This window comes from Melanostigma gelatinosum (genome assembly GCF_949748355.1).
Source record: "Melanostigma gelatinosum genome assembly, chromosome: 21".
NCBI lineage: Eukaryota > Metazoa > Chordata > Actinopteri > Perciformes > Zoarcidae > Melanostigma > Melanostigma gelatinosum.
Genome location: NC_136654.1, coordinates 3,955,569 through 3,974,113, shown reverse-complemented (window position 1 = coordinate 3,974,113; position 18,545 = coordinate 3,955,569). Strand labels below are relative to the sequence as shown.

Sequence of the window (18,545 nt, the reverse complement as noted above, 5' to 3'; positions counted from 1 at the left end):
CGCGTTTCATATACGTAACAGTGAGCTCAGGTCCGGCGGAGCTAAAGCCCGTTAACCGGAGGTTTAAGGGTTAATAATAACAATAATACGTGTGACTAGTCTGTGTTTTAGCAGCGTGGAAATACGTTTAAAATGATGACTAAATAAGTCCAATAATACGTGTGACTAGTCTGTGTTTTAGCAGCGTGGAAATACGTTTAAAATGATTGATATTGCATGACCGCGCTGTGGGGAGCTAACGCTAGCTACGTGTAGCTCCGGCGTTGCGGTACGATGTATGTAAAATAAGTGCTTATAAAATAAAATAACGGCTGGATTGAGAGAGGAGACAGAAGGCGTATGAGTGGAATTAAAGTGTGGGATTTTGGTGATACTTGTGTGTGCGTACGCTTTATCAGAAGCTCCGTTTTTTCGTTAGCATTGCGGATAGCATATCTGTAAAAAAGCCGGTTTCATGACAACTTCCGGTTTGGCGCAGAACAACTTCCGGTTCGGCGCAGACGGCAAGGCAAGTTTATTTGTATAGCACAGCTCAAAGTGCTTCACATAAAACCATTAAAAGCATCAAAACATAAGGCAAAAGAAAAGGAGATTTAAAAACAATTAAACAGAAGGAATAACTGCAGGTGACCGTAAAGAAGTGTTTAGAATCTGAATTTTTCAGAGATTCATTGTCTAAAAGCTGTGAGCTTATATCCTGACCTTAGTTTTAATTAAGCATTATAACTTTAGTCGTTGACTTTGGTTTTAGTTCAGCATTTTAACAAAGATTAATGGTTTCAGTTGTGTTTCTTCAATTCTTGAACTTAATTGTGACTCAGTATTGTGCAGACCAGAGTGTAAGTGCAGTTCAACAGTTTGACTTACATTGGTATTTCTGGTTGAATATCTTTGAACACAGTTATTGATTTTTAAAGTTGAATTTAATATTTAATTGATTAATTATTCATTGTTTTTTAATTTCATTTTACTTCCAATTTTAAACCTTTCGAATTCTGATTTGGAACTGGATTGTGATTGTGATTCGGATTTAGATGTTGAGTTTGATTTCGGAATTCCAGCTTCAATTTTGGATTCGAGATTCCTTCACATATCCAGTATTGACTAATTTTGGTACATTTACTATTTTACATAGTTCCTAAGAATCAATATTGACACGGACGGCGCAACATATTTGAGAGATCGTTGACCTCTCTTACACTACAGACGTATGCTAACATTTACTGCTGAACTTTTGGCAGTTCTGTGTTTGTTTCAGTCAAGGTGCGTGGCTGAGGGTCCAGACCTGGGAAGTGGAGCAGCGGATCCCAGTTTTGGAGTCAGCGGCCACACGCCATACAGCACAGAGGGTGAGTTGACTTTGATTCATGTGATGACAAGCATGCACATTTAATACACACATTTGAATACTCCTAGGCTGCATAATGTTTACATTAAAGAAGCAGAGTAAGGAAGTAGGAGCACTGGTAAGAAGACTAAAATGTGAAGTAAGAGAAGTAGAATGCATCAGAAAAGATTTGCAACAGCAGATAGAGGAAAGACGAGCAGAAAGTAAAGAAGACGAGGATATAAAGAGCATGCAGCGGCGGCTGCTGAAACTTCAAATAGCGGCGGCTGACAGAGAAATAAGTAGAAAACATCTGGCCAAGAAACAGATGGCCGTAGCCAAGGCTCAGGCCTCACAACAGCCCCAATATCCAGCTGCACCCCCGACCTCATACCAACCAAATCCAGCAGTACCAGCCCACACAGTGGTGTACTACCAACCTCCACCACATTATAGAGGCAGAGGACGTGCACGGGCATCCAACAGAGGCAGAGAATATGGAAGAGGCAGAGCTTACCAAGCAGGCGGATATGGCCAACCAGGAAACAGAGAAAACCCTGACAGGTTTGGTGAGTGCTACGTATGTGGGAGATGGGGCCATTGGGCCCGAGACTGCCCAAGGCAAATGGGAAGAGGAAGACAGATCAGTGCAGCACCACAACATGCTCCGTTCCCACCACAACATCAGCAGTACCTACGACCAGGTCCAGCTGGACCTCCTCCCGTGAGACATCAACAGATGCCCATGCTGTCACCAGGACCATGGGGGGGGTTCACTGTATAGGCAAGATACATAGATGGTTGCCATGTGATCCCTTACAGCAGAGATATCGAGGTGAAGGGGGGATATGGTAAGGTGTCAAACATTTATGGTAAGGTGTCAAACATATTTTGTAGATCCACATTTAGAATCGTTTTCAGTAAAGGTGCTACTCACAAATTTTGAGATTTAATAACGTCATGATAAACCACAACTAGACTTGCTAACTCTAGAAATTGAGAAATATACGGGAGCTCTAACTAACATGAGCCGAGTGTTGTTTCCTCAGGTGACAAACGCAGAAGCAGCAGCTGACGAAAGGAAGCAGGCTGATGTGTCACCAGGCAGTCTGGTGTGGATAAAAGTCCACAAACGCAAGTGGAGTGAACCAAGGTGGACCGGTCCATGGGAGGTAGTATTGGCAACCTCACATGACACCACCTCACTCACTGTGCAGCAGCGAAGGTAACAAGTGTGACACTCGCAGAGACAGGAGTGAACATCAGACAGGAAAATTTGAAGTTAAAGACACCTCAAAAGAGGGTTTAGACAGTACTGACAATGACGTTTCCCCCACAGTTTAAGCGAGGCCTTCCATTGGGAGACCCTAGCTTCAGTAGGTTATGGAAGTCTGTAATTATTTTATTCCTGAGTTCAGTAGCTTCCCTCTTAGTATGTGGAAATAACCACAGACAGGAACCAGATCACATGCATGACTACATCAGGATTCGACATTTAGCCTCAGTAGCTAATCAAACCGATCTTAGACCACGTAGAGAGGCTTCTCTGACGACACTCACCTATGAAAATGTAACTCTCACTCTTATGTTCAAAGAAGGTACAACATCAACGGTCCAGTTCGACTTCTGTGAAGTCGTTTCCGGTCCCAGGTATGAACACATCTACGGGTGGATGACCAAAACCGTGTGCATCATAACTGACGAGTGTGGGCCTGCCACACATAAGTATGGGAAGCGGTTATCATATTATGCCTGTGATGTGTACAAAGGGGGTGGGTAGATGTAATCCTTTAAGACTTACCTAAATTGACTGACTGAGGACTTTACGTAATACAGGGAAAGGCTACTGATAGTCCTGCCCCACAAGGGCTCATTAGGATTATTGTTAAGCCTGTAAAAAGACCAGGTTCGACATACGACTGACGCAGAGAATGAGGTAAGGGGTGGAAACTGGAATGGCAGATGGGAATTTATGGTGGGTACAATATACGGCTTCAAGCCAGTAGTACAGATTGTATTGTGGGTTTAGGATCTAGACCCCTAGCAACACCAGTTCCTTCAAGATTCAGACTCCTAAGTCCTGAATTAGTTGTATTTTAACTCTGTTTACTGATGACACTTTGCCCCTCCAACACACTTGTCAGAGGCTACACTGAGATTACCCACCTGTATAATATAATACCCCACCTCTGTTCAAGGTTACAGAGGGTCCATTTGATTGTATAGTCTCAGATACAGCTATGGGGCCCAATGTAGGTAGTATTATTGCAAATTGTAGCCACAGTCACAACGCTAGCGACTATCTATATAACAGTGTGTTAAGACAGACAGCACCTAGAGCTGATTTATGGTGGTGGTGTGGAGGAAGAACCATACATCCAATCCTGCCTAAAGATTGGACAGGTGCGTTGATGCAACTTGTATTGTCATTCTATATCCTGCCTGTCACTGATGCAACTTATGGAGAACTCATCTCTCCACGCCCACATGCTAACAGAAGATCCAAAAGAGATGCCGGTGGCCCGAAAGGGGCCTTTGATGACCAAGTGTACATAAGATGTCATAAGACTGCCAAGGGGGGTGTCTAATGACTTTCAAGCCAGAAATCAAATAGCAGCAGATTTAGAATCTGTTTTCTCTCAGAGGGTGATGATTAATAAAAATGTCGATTGGATCAACTACATTTACTATAACCAACAGCGTTTAGTAAACTTCACCAGTGACGCCATATCAGGACTGCATGCACAGCTGGCGAAGACTAGTTTAATGACCTTGCAGAACAGAATGGCATTAGAGATGATTTAGCAGAGAAAAGTGGCGTGTGCCAGATGTTTGGGTCTGCGTGCTGCATTTTCATTCCGAATAACACAGCTCCTGATGGATCGGTGACCAGGGAGCTGGAGGGACTGACAGCACTCAGCCAAGAGCTAGCAGACAACTCTGGTGTCACTGATCCGTTCACCGACTGGTTGGGAAGTATGCTTAGCCAGTGAAAACATACATTTTTGGCAATCGTAATTATTCTGTGTGCTGTCATCATAAGCCTCCGAGTTGTCTGTGGATGGGGGTTCCCGTGCATCCGTGGACCTCTACAGGGGTTTATTGTTTCACCGATGAGCCAGACACCAGTCCAGGGCAACCAATCATGTGTCGGGGATGAGGGAGAATTGGAGCTTCTGATGGCCACAGTCTAGATGAGGCCACCAGCGGTGCCATAGCGGAACTTCACAAGCGGTTCCTGACCATCCTCTCGGAGATCCTGAAGGACCTGATAAAGGCCCAGATGGACTTCTAACACATCCGGTGAGATATTGGAAATTTGGGAAATAGACTGATTGTTCTGGATGAGTAATTTGAGATTTTATTTTTAATTAATGGGTTATAATGGGATTTTAGGGTGTAAAGATTAAGAAATGTAATTTTGACAGGTGTAAAAGAACAGTCAAGGCTTCTCAGTATGTGTTCTCTAGCCTACAGGCTGTATCCTGATCCTGCCAGCCCCAAGACATGGAAGGCAGTGATTTTCAACGCAGTCGATCTTTTCCTTTGTTACGGATTCTATCTTTCCCTTTTTAAATTTTCCTTTTTGTCTTCCTTTTACGGACTCAATTTTTCCCTTTTTTACGGATTAAATTTTCCTTTTTCGTCTTCCTTCTACGGACTCAATTTTGAAACGAACTGAACAGAAATACTTGAAATGATATCTGTGTGCATGAATTGTTTGCCTCTGTTTAGATAGATAGGGAGCCTCTCCCTGGATTGAGTAGGGGGGAGGTCTCCAGGGACATTTGCATAACTAACTACATTTGAGTAGCTAACTCACAGTGAACTGTGAGTTAGGGGGGAATTGTAAGAAATTTGAGTAAAAAACTGTAGTTAGTAGATATAATAAAAGTGTCTAATAATTCATAATTAATAATTCATAGTTAGTCATAATCATAAGGGTTTTGAGAATGCATAATTAAGATAAACATAAGCATAAACAAACATGCAGAAGCATGAAACATCTGCCAAGTTGCAGAAGTATAAACTTTTATTTTGAAGGATTATTATAGATGGGATTAAGCAATAACTGACAATCATTGAATGGATTAGCTGCTCAGGAGAGACAGATGTGAAGACAGGCGTCTGCTGAGCTGAGGGTGGGTAGCCAATAGAAATTGAGATAGACGGAAGGGAGGAGTCGTGAATTAATATGTGGGAGGGGTAATTCAAAGTCTTTTTTTCCTGGCTCTCTCTCACCTGGATGCTCCCGGACGACAGATGTGGTTAACCGGAGGAGCCGAGCGAGGTTTTTTGCAAATGGGGTTTTATTGTTTTAATATGTCATAGGAGTGTACACTCCAATGTATAACTGTAAATGTACTTACATCAGTGGAATTAAATTCCTTATAATTGTAAACCAGTTTGGGTAGCGTTATTATCGCAGCGTGTGTGTCGACGGCACAAAGCCGGCCACATGGCAGTCACATGTGCTCTGGCCTTCTCTCTTGTTGTGAGGTAAAATTCTTCCATAACAGTAACTCACCCAGCCACCACGATGAAGAAGTCCAAGCGGTTCCACGTGTCTCCGAGGTAACACTTCTTGCCAAAAATCCCCAGAGCCACCATCTTGATGACCATCTCGATGGCAAAGAACGCGAAGATGAAGTCATCGAATTTCTGCAGAAGGAGACGGACACAGAAAATAAGAGTGAGCAACGACACAAAGTACGGCTGAGCCTGATGAGAATGTCTTTCGGTTTGCAGGTGTAAAATCATAGGTTTGGACAAAATTAGATTTTTTAATCTCATGATGGTCGGCATCATTATTAGACTGGCAAACCAATTGATGTCGCATAAAGAGCGAGAAAGCCCGCTTTGGTTGGGAGGGGGGCTACAGGAGGGCTACAGGAGGCCGCTGTATGTCTCGTGTGAAAGTCAATTTATCATCGTCATGTTACGTAATTTATGTAATTTGCAAACACCAGTTATTTAACAAATGTAGTTATCTTCGGTAAGAAACTTACTTATTTTAACATTTAAATCTATCGTACTTTTGTTGCCTTAACCTAACAAAGTACCTTTAACAACTAAGTAAACCTAACAACTAAGTAAACCTCCATTGAAGTATATTTTGAAAAGAGACTGCACCCAGGGAAAACTGACATGCCGTCCTGATATGAGACTAATATTATCAGTCATATCCATGTGTTCGTCAGGCTCTAATATCTTCACATTTGATGTGTAAAAACAGCCCATTTAGAACCTTTGACAGTAACGTGATACGTTATTAATTCCTGCAGAGGAATCCTCTTTTCTCTTTGCCCTGCTGTCGGGAGGGCAGGAAATAATTCGGTATCTTGCTCAAGGACACTTAATCAAGCAAGATGCTTGCCGACATCATGGCTCCTCTGGGCTAAGGATGGCTGCGTGCACGATGAGGCCACCTTGCTACCTTAACAGGGACTCAAGTGACAAATGGACCCAGATCCAGAGAAGACAATGTAATAACCTGGAACAAGCCTCTGTTTGTACGAATCAGTATTCCTGCCCTCGTTACCGTCTGCCTGGCTAAGCTTCATCTCTCCCAATCATCATCAGACTGAACTGAAGACAAGGGCGAGGGTGAGGACGTGAGGGTGTTGGACGGGAATTAAAGAAAAAGACAAAAAGATAACCTCAATTCTTGAAATATGAAAATCAATAAATGAATTAAAAGAACACAGAAGAGAGAGAATTGGAGATGAGGAGGGAAAAGAATGCAGCTCAAAGTAAAAAAAAAAGAAGAAAGATTAAAGAAAAATTCTGGAAGGAGATCAAGGCACAGGACACCCACTGATGGATGAGTCATCCAAACAAGAACAGGGAAATGTATAAATATATCAAATCCTGTTAGCTTAGGCAGAGGCTAGCTTGCTCGCTGCTTTAAAGTTCACTGGAAGTGAAATGTAGAGGTTCACACGGGAATGTATGCGTGTGTGTGTGTGTGTAAAACTCAAAGTTCTCATCCATCCCATCATGTAGTTTGTCTAAAAATCCCAACAGATGTTACGCAACATTTGAGGTCGCACTGCTATTTCCAGGACATAGTCTGTCACATAGCCGCCTTCAGTGTTTGACCTGAATGTCATCTGAACCGTCTCACTGCTTCCTTGTCTGTACTTGCCGTAGTACACGGCAAACGATACAGTGATATGGAGGTTATTGATCATATCGGAATTGCTCGTGTGAATACTACAACATTACAAGGGCAATGTACTGTACCATGGTTAAGTCGTACAATCACAGTGACGGATCACTTTGAAAGTGTTGAAGCACTTCTACATTCAACTGTTTATTGACGGAGCCGTTCCTCTCGTCTCTGCTGGGGAGTAATCGCTCCTCTATGTTGCATCAGCTAAAACCTGCTAAAATCCACACACACACACACACATAGAATAGACACAAGTGACCTGTGCTGAGCGGTTCACTGCTCTCGCATTTCTACCCTCCGCTGCATTCTCTTACTGTGAGGAGACTCACAAGAGGGACAGACGATTTTTTCCCCGGTGACTTCTGGAATATCCACAAAGAACAATTAGACTTTCACATTATGCGAAAACAAAAACTAGAAAAAGTGAATTAAGATATCATTCAGCCTAATCCCAGTTTAGACAAGCCCCACGAAATGAGCTTTCATTCAGCGTGACAGTCACACGGGTGTGAAATAGTGACAGCAGAGAACTTGTGGCGAGTTCATCCAATCCAAAGCGCTTTGAAGCTGTTGAAACAAAGTGAAGTGGTGAATCAGGGAATATAATATATTGCTGCCGTGGTTTTGCATGGCATCTCTCAGGGATCATTTGTCAATGAAACTGTTGGCAGAACTGTAAAGTCTTTGTGTTTTGATTGTGTGTAGGTGGTAGACAGCACTGCTCAGCCTTTCTATATTTATTCCAAACAAACCACTGTTGTTGCTGCCAGAAATGGAGAAAAAAAAACCTTCACTTCCTGTGCACCAGAGACTTGCCAGACGCTGACTGTTTAAAGAGCAATTGTAAATTGTCATATCGTCAACTGTGGGTGCGGGTTTAATCACTGGCCACTTCCATATGACAAAAGCCTTTGTCCACCCATTACAGGCTACACACCTGCGTTATCCTACAGTCTATGAATACTCGGTCTGACAACAGACTGCCACTGGCTGCTGCGTTCATCTGTTTTATAACACAAGCACATTCATATGCGGAAAAAGAAGAAGGATACATTTTATGTTTTTAGCCTTCTGTCACTCTTATCTCCTCTCCCACTCAGTCTTGTCTCCCTGCAGTAACAGCTGGATAAGATTCTCGCTGTACAGTATGCGAGCTACTGGCAGTCGTCCTCCTCCCGTCTACCACCGACTTCCATCGCTCTCATCTTTCCTCTTATCTTTTTTTCTCCCACCGCCTCCTCCTCTCTCCCAGAGAAGGCGTATCACCCCGTTACTGTGATTACGTCTCTCTCGGTATCTCACTGTGTGCACGCCAAACAAGACATTTGTGTGTATGTGCCATGTGTCATTTTTCATGTGCTTGTTTATAAAAAAATCAACTGTTTGTGTGTGTGTGTGTGTGTGTATTACCAATGCGCTTCTGTGTGTCTGTCTCTCTCACACAATGACACTGTATGGACACACATGAAGCATTCAGACAGCTTCTTTCTGAATGTGTCGTCAGTCTTGCGTGAACCTCTCGGCCTAAACAGTGACACCGCACGCCAGCTTAACAGCCCTGGGTGTGTGTGTGTGTGTGTGTGTGAACGGCCATGTTGCTTTGCACATTGCCTGAGAACAAGCGTAAACACACGTGTTCACCAGGCACACGCAGACACCAGCAAGCTTTATTGTGTTATTAATGCGTCAAGCGAGTGCCAACAGTACACGCCCTCTCATCACCTCCTGAACGGAGCCTTTATGTTCTGAGTGCTCTTAATCGCTAATGCTGAGTGCACTTAAAACGCTCCCTACTGACTTGACGCGGCTCACTCCAAATCCTCAAAGTGTCAAAGCTTGTGTCGGATGAAACATTGTGCTGAAATGCAAAGCCCTGAAAAGAACAATCAAGATATGATGATCAAAAACATCCCTGCACATGAGCAAAGGGCTGCTTTGGTTACATAATCAGCAGCCAGCCAATGGGGGGGGGGGGGGGGGTTGGTTGGTTGGAGGTATTCACCCTGCTTAAGTGATCCTGAAAGCCTTCCAGCTCCTTGGTGCCTGTGCTGCAGCCCGCCATGACCTCTGACAGGCCAGCAGCCAGGAACAAAATCTTGGCATTGTACGTTTCTGCAAAACCACAGAGAACAGGACTTTCACCCAGGAGACCGGTGTTCGTGTCCACGTTGACCCGAACAGTTGTGATGTAATGTTGTTATGCCTGTTACATAACACTACGCAAGAAAGTCCACTGAGGACGGTTGGTATTTATTAGGACTGGCTGTTTTTTAACGTTCACGGTACATTGTTGAGTGAAGTTGTTGAGTGAAGTTGTTGTTTCACGTTGCTGGGTGACGTTGCTGGGTGACGTTGCTGGGTGACGTTGTTGTGCTGCCTTTTACATTTTTTTTATAAGTTGTGACATTATTGTTTTAACACAAACTTTTTTCGAACCATAACCAAGTAGTTTTGTTTCCTAAACCTAACCAATCGTTTCCCAACTGTATCCTCGTGGCATTGTACGTTTCTGCAAGCGTGATACGAGGCTGATGAGAAACATCGTTATGAAACATATTTCTGGTTGAGAAAGTTTAACTAAACGTACATTGCCACATTTTATTCTGGACACTAGGTTGCCTCTGACCTGCATGAACAGGGTGTAAGCAGAGGTTAACTCCCCAGCCAACAAAGTATAACATCATAATGTTTCTGCAAAGAGATTCCAGCAGGGAGGGTCCTGTTTGTTATTTCTTCTTTTATGAAAGAACTGGAACAATTAGTCGTTTAAAGTCAAAACTGCCCAACATTACATAGTTTCAGCACCTGAATTTTAAGGATTTGTGTTTTTTCTTTTCCTTTTCCATAGTGAAGTCGATATTTATTGATGTTTCGAGACAAAAAATAGAACTTCATAATATCAACGTGGGTAAGGACATTGTGAAGTTTTTCTTCTTCACTTTTTTCATCTCTTTCTTTGTCTTTCTGACAAAAAAAAACATCGAAAAAGCATTCAATAATTGGCAAGCCATCACGTCTATCGTTGGTTAATTAGGTTATTAATGCACTACATTGTTACAAATAAATGGAGTTTGGACCAAAATCCTATGCCCAGCCCTTTTGCAGACGTTAGGTGGTCCGTGGTAGACGATGTCTGTCATATGAAGCCTGAATCAGAATCTCTGCTCGATGACTGCTGCACTTTACTACAGGGCATCTTAACAGATAGAAAGTTTTATATACATGTATATATTCTTCTCCGCCGAAACAAGTGCCATCAATTCTGTGAAGACATTTCCCTGCAGCCTCTACCGAAAATAAATCTCATCCACTATGTATGCTAATTCTGCCTGTCTGAATACTATTATCACAGGGGTCAAATGCTTTCATCACAAGCTCGCGCACACACACACACACACACACAGGTGCGCTGTGCAGGCAGGCGGACAGCTGAATGTGTCGATGGAGGCGGTGTATGCGTCATGTGATGAGGACAATAGGCCAGGCTAACTTCAATCTGCCATTCAGTTGAGATCCTCTCCTCACAGGTGGAGGGAGATACTATTGTGAGAGAGACTTTTTGGCTCAGTCGCGACCATTCATAGCACACGGGCTCAACACACGCGCAGACACACGGCCTGACGTTTCTTCATCCTCTGGGCACGTGCCAGGCTAAAGTGGGGGTGAGCCAATGCATGTGCTTTCCAATCAGGCCTGAAAGCTCTTACAGTAATGTTAGCGTATCCAGCACCCAGCAGCAAAAGTTAACTGCAGTCAATGAGCCGTGATCACCTTCGACACAGCACTGCCAGCGATGCACCCTTCAAGTGTGACGTAAATTGGATGAAGGGTTTTCGAGATATGGGGAGGACACGCATACAGAAACTCCTTGATTTATAGTTCGATGGCATCTGCCTGCCAACTCCTCTCGTCCTTCCTTCGGTGTGTCTTTCTTTAACCAGGCGCTCTCATTGTATTGGCAGCGAGTTGCTTTGGAAGGTTTAAGTGTGTGCTGTTGCATTCAGAGCAGAATGTGCTGCAAAAAAAGAGACAATCTTTGACATTAAAGATGCGACATTACAGCCAGAGTTTGACATTTCTTTGAAACCACTCCGTCGGCCACACCACCACTTATCCCTGACTTTTCCACTCTCGTATGGAGTGCTCACTGATGTTCTCCTTCGTACCTCATCTGCAGTCTGTCCAGGTTTGTTTATCATCTGGGATAAATCTGGAAGGCTATACCACAGATAAGCAAAACAGTGCACTATTTTCTGCTTGCTGTTAGAACTTGTACATTAAGGTGTTGCTGGAGCCTGAAGGATGCAGTTTAGCAGATTACAGATATAAGTGTGTCTGCATTTATGTTGGCTGAGAAGTAACAAGAAACGGCAGTACAGGGGGGTGGGGGGGGGGCATTAATGTCTGTACTTACAATTCAATTGCAATCCATTCAATAGCTGTCAAGACAACACACTCAAAACTCCAAATGTAAATCTGCTGCCAGATTCCATGGATTTATCATCTGGGGACCATGCTTGTGTGTATTGACTGATGCGATTGTGTGGACAACAAGCGATGGACTGACTGACTCCCTGACATCCTCAGTCCCACGACGCTGACGGTGTTTGTGCTTTAAAAGACACAGCTAAAGCCGCTGAAACAACTAAAACAAAATGATTCACTGACATTGTGTTCATTGGTTGAACGATTACATTCAATATCATCCAACCATGTAATGAAGCTGAACACAAGTGAGTTCAGAGTGACGACTGAGTGTCATCAAAACAAATAGTATTGTAAATAGTGCCTCAGGGTAACCTTTCAACAATGCTGACACACGAAGCGTGGCTCATCTCCCTCCACCCCGTGTCAGGGGATGAGAGCTCATTTAGCCTGCATCAGAGAGGAGAGCTGTGGAGAGGCCTGGCTGAGCTCCCTCATTAGCACCAACGCTAGCATGGCTATGTTAAGCACAGGCCTGATCTGAGCGCTCAGCTACCGACTGAAAGATGATAAAATCCCTTTTTTCTGGACAACACGTCGTCATAACTAACCAACAACATCGGTCGTTTGCCAATGACTGCCAAAACGACAAATATGAGCATTCTAGTTTTGTAAAATGGTCACAGTTTTAAACACTGGGTTTACGTTGTGTAACAAAACTACGTATGTTTCGGCCACAAAATACTTGATTATGTTTAGGCAACGAAACTACCTGGTTAGGTTTGAGGCAACCAAACTATTTGGTTATGTCGAGGCAACAAAACTACAAATTTAGGTTTCGGCAACAAAAGGACAAGATAACTATTTGGCTTAAAATTAGTAGCTTACATTTGTTACGTTATAAAGTTACGATGTTTCGTACGTGAGATAATACTTGACGTGGTTACATATTGATGTAGTATTTAGCTGCTTGCATGGACGACCTATAAGATGTTTTTTCCGGTGAGGACGGTTTGTTGGGATATTGGTGCTTGAGTAGACAAGACAATGACTAATTCTGATGCCAATTAATGAGAATGCATTTAACCTCGAGGCTGTACATTCACGTGCGCTCCAGAGAGGAGAACCCGCTGAATTAAATCACATCTCGTATCCCTGAGCAGAGCGATGGAAGGAGCCAATGGGCTCGCGCTGCCCAGCAACAGCAGCCTCAAACTCTCTGCTCCTCGTGTTTCTCTTTTCACCTCAAACCATCCTCTTATCGACGCACAGCTTTGATTTTACTCTCTGCTCCTCTTCCTTCTTCTCCTTTCAACTCCTCTTGCTTTCCTTTCTGTCCCTGCTCGTTGCCTCTCCTCTCAAATGTAATGTGTTCGAAAGAAGCCGCCGTGTTTGCATCCCTTGTAATTTGCAGGAAGTATGATGACTTGCTCAAAAAGATGCTTCCGATCGGTCGATGTCTTACCCAACAAATTCACTCTCATATTAAAGAGCATTACCCTCGAAATAGAGCCCTCTTCTTTCAGACGATAGATATATCTCATTTTGGAACGAAATTGCTCAATTGCACTAAGTCAGTGGACGGGAAAATAAGAGGACTTTGTTTTGATTCAATCTATTTGGAACCACTTTGCGAACACATTATCCATTCACTGCAGAAGATGTACGGCGCCAGATAACACAGCTCTGCTCTGCCTCACCTCGGTCCGCCTCATTCCCTCATCCAACTTAGAAAACAACAAAAAAGAGAGGGTGTTTTACAACAACAAACAATGCATCCCCCATTAGAGTTTGTCGGGTTAAAGGAGGTCCATAAATTAATGGAAACGCCTACACACAATGTTGTTGTTTATTTTCCGTCTGAGATAATGCAAATGGAGGGAGCTGCAAAGGCCAGATATGATGGAAAATATTGTTTCAGTAGCTCTCTCTCTCTCTCTCTCTCTGTGACTCCATCAAAAGCATTGGTTTAGAAAATTGTACCCATAACTCTCAGAGTTCCTGCTCTCCGTCATCTCTTTCTGTTAGTGTTTGAACAATCCGCTGTACAGACGGCGGTTACCCGGCCGTAATGTCGGCTGTTTTCCAGCCGTTGCACTGCATTTGTTGTCCTTATATCTACCAGTGTCACATCTATGTGTGCGAATGTTGTTTCTGTAATGCGTGGGTATTTGTCTTCATGCTAATTTGTACGCGCCTTACTGAATGCAGACCGAGGAAGATACATTAATGTGGGTTCCTCCCCGTCACGTGCCGTTTCTTTCAAAAGGACACCTCAAACATCGTTTCAATCAACACTTAAATCACAGTTCATATAATAGAAGGAGTTGAAGGGCACTCCACCTATTTTTACATGTCAAAGTCAATTAAACAGCCAGAAGGAGTACTAGTCAGTGAGGGAAAGCAGGAGTGTAATATATTCTGCGGATGTCAAGTTTGAAAGATGTCGACATTTCCAAGGCTGTCATAGAGGGTCTCATAAAAAGACATCATTGAGTTACTTTGTGAAAGGATCCACTATTTTTTGGAGCTCAACCCGAGACAGCAGTTCAGACTCAGGATGTGGCTTATATCCAATGTCAGAGAGCCCCCGAGAACATCTTAGCCCAGGTGACTGTCCGCAGCACTCATGATGTCCTGATGTCACAGTGAAGACAGGGTTCACACACCCTCTGAACAACCAGGTGGCTTTTGACAACTTTGGGGTACCTGGAAGTTAGTTTTTTATCTCCTTTAGTAGCGGCTAATTCCCTTCGCCACTCCCCCGAGCTAACAAATCCCAGGCCGGTCTCCCCACCGAACCAGCTCCTGGTAAAATCCACCCACGTAGAATGTTATCAGCCGATTGAATGGACGTTATCAGTGGTTACCGGTAGCATTCTAATGCTACAGACAGGCCAAACCGCATCTAGCACCTTGTGAGAGTGAAATGGTGTTGAGTTTTGGTTTCAAATACATTCTGCTCTTTAGATTATTTTCATATCAAACAAGGCAAGAAACAGAAAACATTCAATCCGTAACATAGAGAGCCATAAACCGATCTTACCTGCAGGATCTTGCACCTCTCAGAGTCGCAGACGATGTCCTCGCAGGGATGAAACATTCCCAGGGTCACGCAGTTCAGCAGGATCACCAACATGGACGCTCGCTCGAACCACGTAGAGAGCAACAGTTAAGGAACACAACCAAAAGACAGACGGTAACAGCTCGCAAGCCGACGATAAGAGTCGGAAGCTCGCACTAACAAACAAACAGCATTTCTCCAGGGCGCTCTCCAGTGACCTCATTATTCCATTCAAAAGTATAAACTCTGACACAGTTATCTCTCCCCCCCCCCCCCCCCCCCGCCAAAAAAAAATAGGTTTGAGAGGAAAAATGAGCCACAGAGGGAATCTGGGAAAGTCCACCTGTGGGGTTTCTGAGTGGCAGTCATTGCTCCCATTTCACCCCCCCGAGGATCTGTTTGCGAGGCGTGTTGGGGAAAAAATGTTCCGATTGTTAGCCAGGGTGCTTGGATAGACACTTTTAAAGAGATTGTGTGAGGCAAAACTAAAAAAGAGAAGAAAGGGAAGAGATGCTGAGAGACTGGGAGGCTGACTGAGAGGCGGAGGAGCACAGTGAGCGTGAAGACATCCTGATGCATGGCGCATGCAATTTATTGACCACAGCGACGAAGTGGGCATTCCTAATGCGGTGAGGTTAAATGCCAGCCTGAGCTGTGAGACACCGATCAATGATGGGACCAAACGCAGATTAGGCTGATACTGCGTCACGCACACACACACACACACACACATATATCATAGGTTGCTACTTACATCCACGTTTAGTATCCAGCACCCCCGCCTGGTTAACAATGTTAGACAGAAGAGATTGTTTGTCATCCAAGTGTGTGTTTGAGTTAAAAGGAAAACAGTGCTCTTTTTTTTTTTTAATCAGTGAATGTGGGGTGCAAAGCAGGCGGTGAGGACAAACGACCCGTCCGTCTTTTATCGCATTTGCCGGCACTTGCTCATTCATCCCACTGACCCATAATGCAGCTGGGTCAGCATGGCTCCAACAGCCGACGCACACACAAAAGAATTCACTGCGGGACGAACAATAACAGCAACAGTGAAAGAAGGATTTTTAACTTGAGCAACAAATTATGGAAATTATGGAGACATCATTCCCCGACTGGAACATGAATATTTTAGGGGTACTAAGACATGCCTCGTCTCTCTAAAACAAGCTGCATATCGAACTGATCGTTCACATGGTGCCAAAATCCAAACCGTCACGACAGCACTGATTCATGATGAAAACAGAAATCCTGTGTTACAAACTGGGGGGTATAAGGTTTCAAAGATGTGGCAGTTTAGCAAGCAAGAAGGGTCTAACAAAAGACACCAGGCAGCTGCATTATGGGAAGCGTAGAATCCAGGGATTCTGGAGCTTAACCGAACACTAGTTAGCATATCTTGGCCTCTGCTGCTTCAATTTGGACTCTTGTATTTTCAACCTGTCGGTCATGAGGCCTCCTAACGTTACACGAGTAAATCACAGGAGTTGCCCTTTAAGTGGTGAACTGTGACCGTGACAAAACTACTGTCTCTTGCATGGAAGTCAGTGCTCCTCCACCAACTTTTGCTTTACACCTCACTAGAGGGCACACTGCTTACTGGCTCTGAACATCGGCACGGGGCGTAAATCTTTTGCTGCACAATCATCCGATTTCAAAGCAGTTCCAAGAGATACCGGGCTACGATGTGATAACTCTGTGGTTCTTCCAATACAGTGTTGAACAGGAATATTGAATAATAGATGCAGGCTGGAGGGAGGCGGACCACGAGGCCCCTCGGCAGCATCAGTCGAGTCATGAATGTTGCATCAGGGCAGGGTTACGTCGTCCTTACGGGAGGATGCACAGAGTCCAAAGGGGTGCAATTAAAAAAGATCAATCAGTACGGAGAGCGGGATCGTTAAGCGGGAAACAAAAGGCTCGGGCTTGCACACTGGTTTCATAACCGTACTCGGTATCAGCCGAGACCCACGGCCCCTGTATCGGTGATGGTATCGGAAACGGGTATTGGGACTGAAAAAGTTGGATCGTGGCCTTTTTACGGATCACTATGTCTGCTCAGTTTAGGAATCAAGAATCCAAAAAAACATACCTGGTAAATTCAAATTGTACATTGATCATTGACATATTTAAAATTCTGTTACCTTCTAAGGTCACTGGAGGACTAAGACTTAACACGTCGCTGGGGAACCTTTGGTTTTCTCCAAGCTCTGCACAAGACGAGAATAATGAGCAGATAATTCACCATCACCCCCTAAAAAACAAAGATAAACAGGGTCATCTAATTTGCTGATACCTCCAGTGTTACAAATAGAATTTTCAGAATTCATGTAGTAATTGGTCTCTTCCTAATTTACGGTACCAAAGCAAGACTTGAAATGTATTCAAAACCTGTATATTCCACCGCTGTCTGTAGCACAACAGCATCTAAAGTCGTCCTCATTAAGGAAACTTTCTCAGAATGCACAGGTCAGCATTCAAACACTCCCAAAAACATACGAAGAAAACGAGACGGCAACAATGTACAAGCAGAACTGCATCACCGGTGAAGCGAACAGAAAGCACCCGTACCATATGTTGCACAAATGACAAATGCCGATCAGATGGCGACGATTCCCCCCAAAACTCTCCACAGCGACAACACATCACTGGATGGAGGTTTTTTGCACTCAGCATTTGGTACAGTCATCATCACGGTGACCTGTCAACATAAATACTCATGCCGAGTATCATTAGCGTCTGCTGCTTTCGACAAGAGTGGTTGACTGAAGACATTACAAGGTCTGTTATTTAGCAAGGCGGCTATCTCGCGGCAGCAACAATCAACAGGCACAGACAGGTCTGGGTTTTGGGGAGTTGGACGAACTAGGAAGACGGACAATTGACTGGCAGGCTGAGTGACTGACGAACAATTCCATTCAGTAACTGCCACTCGTTGCATCGGCTCGCTCTGAGGGCGCTAACGCTCACTGCTAATTGTGCAATGTTAGCATAACTGCTGAAAGGCACAATACTTAAACAGTCTGATAAATCGTGAAATATGTCACTAAATTCACACCACGAGTTTTCAATATTTGGCAGAATCTTGTGACTTGGTTGCGCTCGGTAGTGGACACTAGCAAATACCAAATCTCTCTATTTCTCTCTCTCCCTCCCTCCCTCCCTCCCTCCTTGGGCACATGTGAACAAAGCAGACATGCTTTACTGGTGCTCTTCAGACCCTGTCAACCAATAAAGTGTATGAGTGTTGTTTATTGGAGGGTCGTAAAATAAAATGTATTTATTAACAGAAAGACATCAAGGAGACGGCAGAGGAGAAGGCTTGGGCATGGAGACAAAGCAAAAATATGAAATATGAATAATGTGACTGAGCCAATCAATAACTCTTCCTCTCTTTGCCCTCGTTCTCTTCCTCTGTCTCCCCAGCTGGTGGGCTATAATTAAACAATAAGGAGTGTTCTGCCACACACACACACACACCTTCATGGTGTCAACAAGCGGTGACGCCCTGAGGGATGGATTCAATTAGAGGAAAGATACACGAGGATATGCTCTGT

The 18,545-nt window shown here is 44.0% G+C and overlaps 1 protein-coding gene across 1 annotated transcript in view; it reads right to left on the bottom strand.

Annotated features, from left to right (window-relative positions):
* cacna1g (calcium channel, voltage-dependent, T type, alpha 1G subunit) overlaps positions 1-18,545 on the bottom strand; it is a 178,475-nt gene that overhangs the window by 106,768 nt on the left and 53,162 nt on the right. Inside the window, exons 3-4 of the mRNA XM_079293010.1 lie at positions 14,974-15,085; positions 5,856-5,989 (exon numbers count right to left, since the gene is read on the bottom strand). Coding sequence (XP_079149136.1) covers positions 5,856-5,989; positions 14,974-15,085 — 246 coding nt within the window. The remainder of the gene's footprint in view (positions 1-5,855; positions 5,990-14,973; positions 15,086-18,545) is intronic.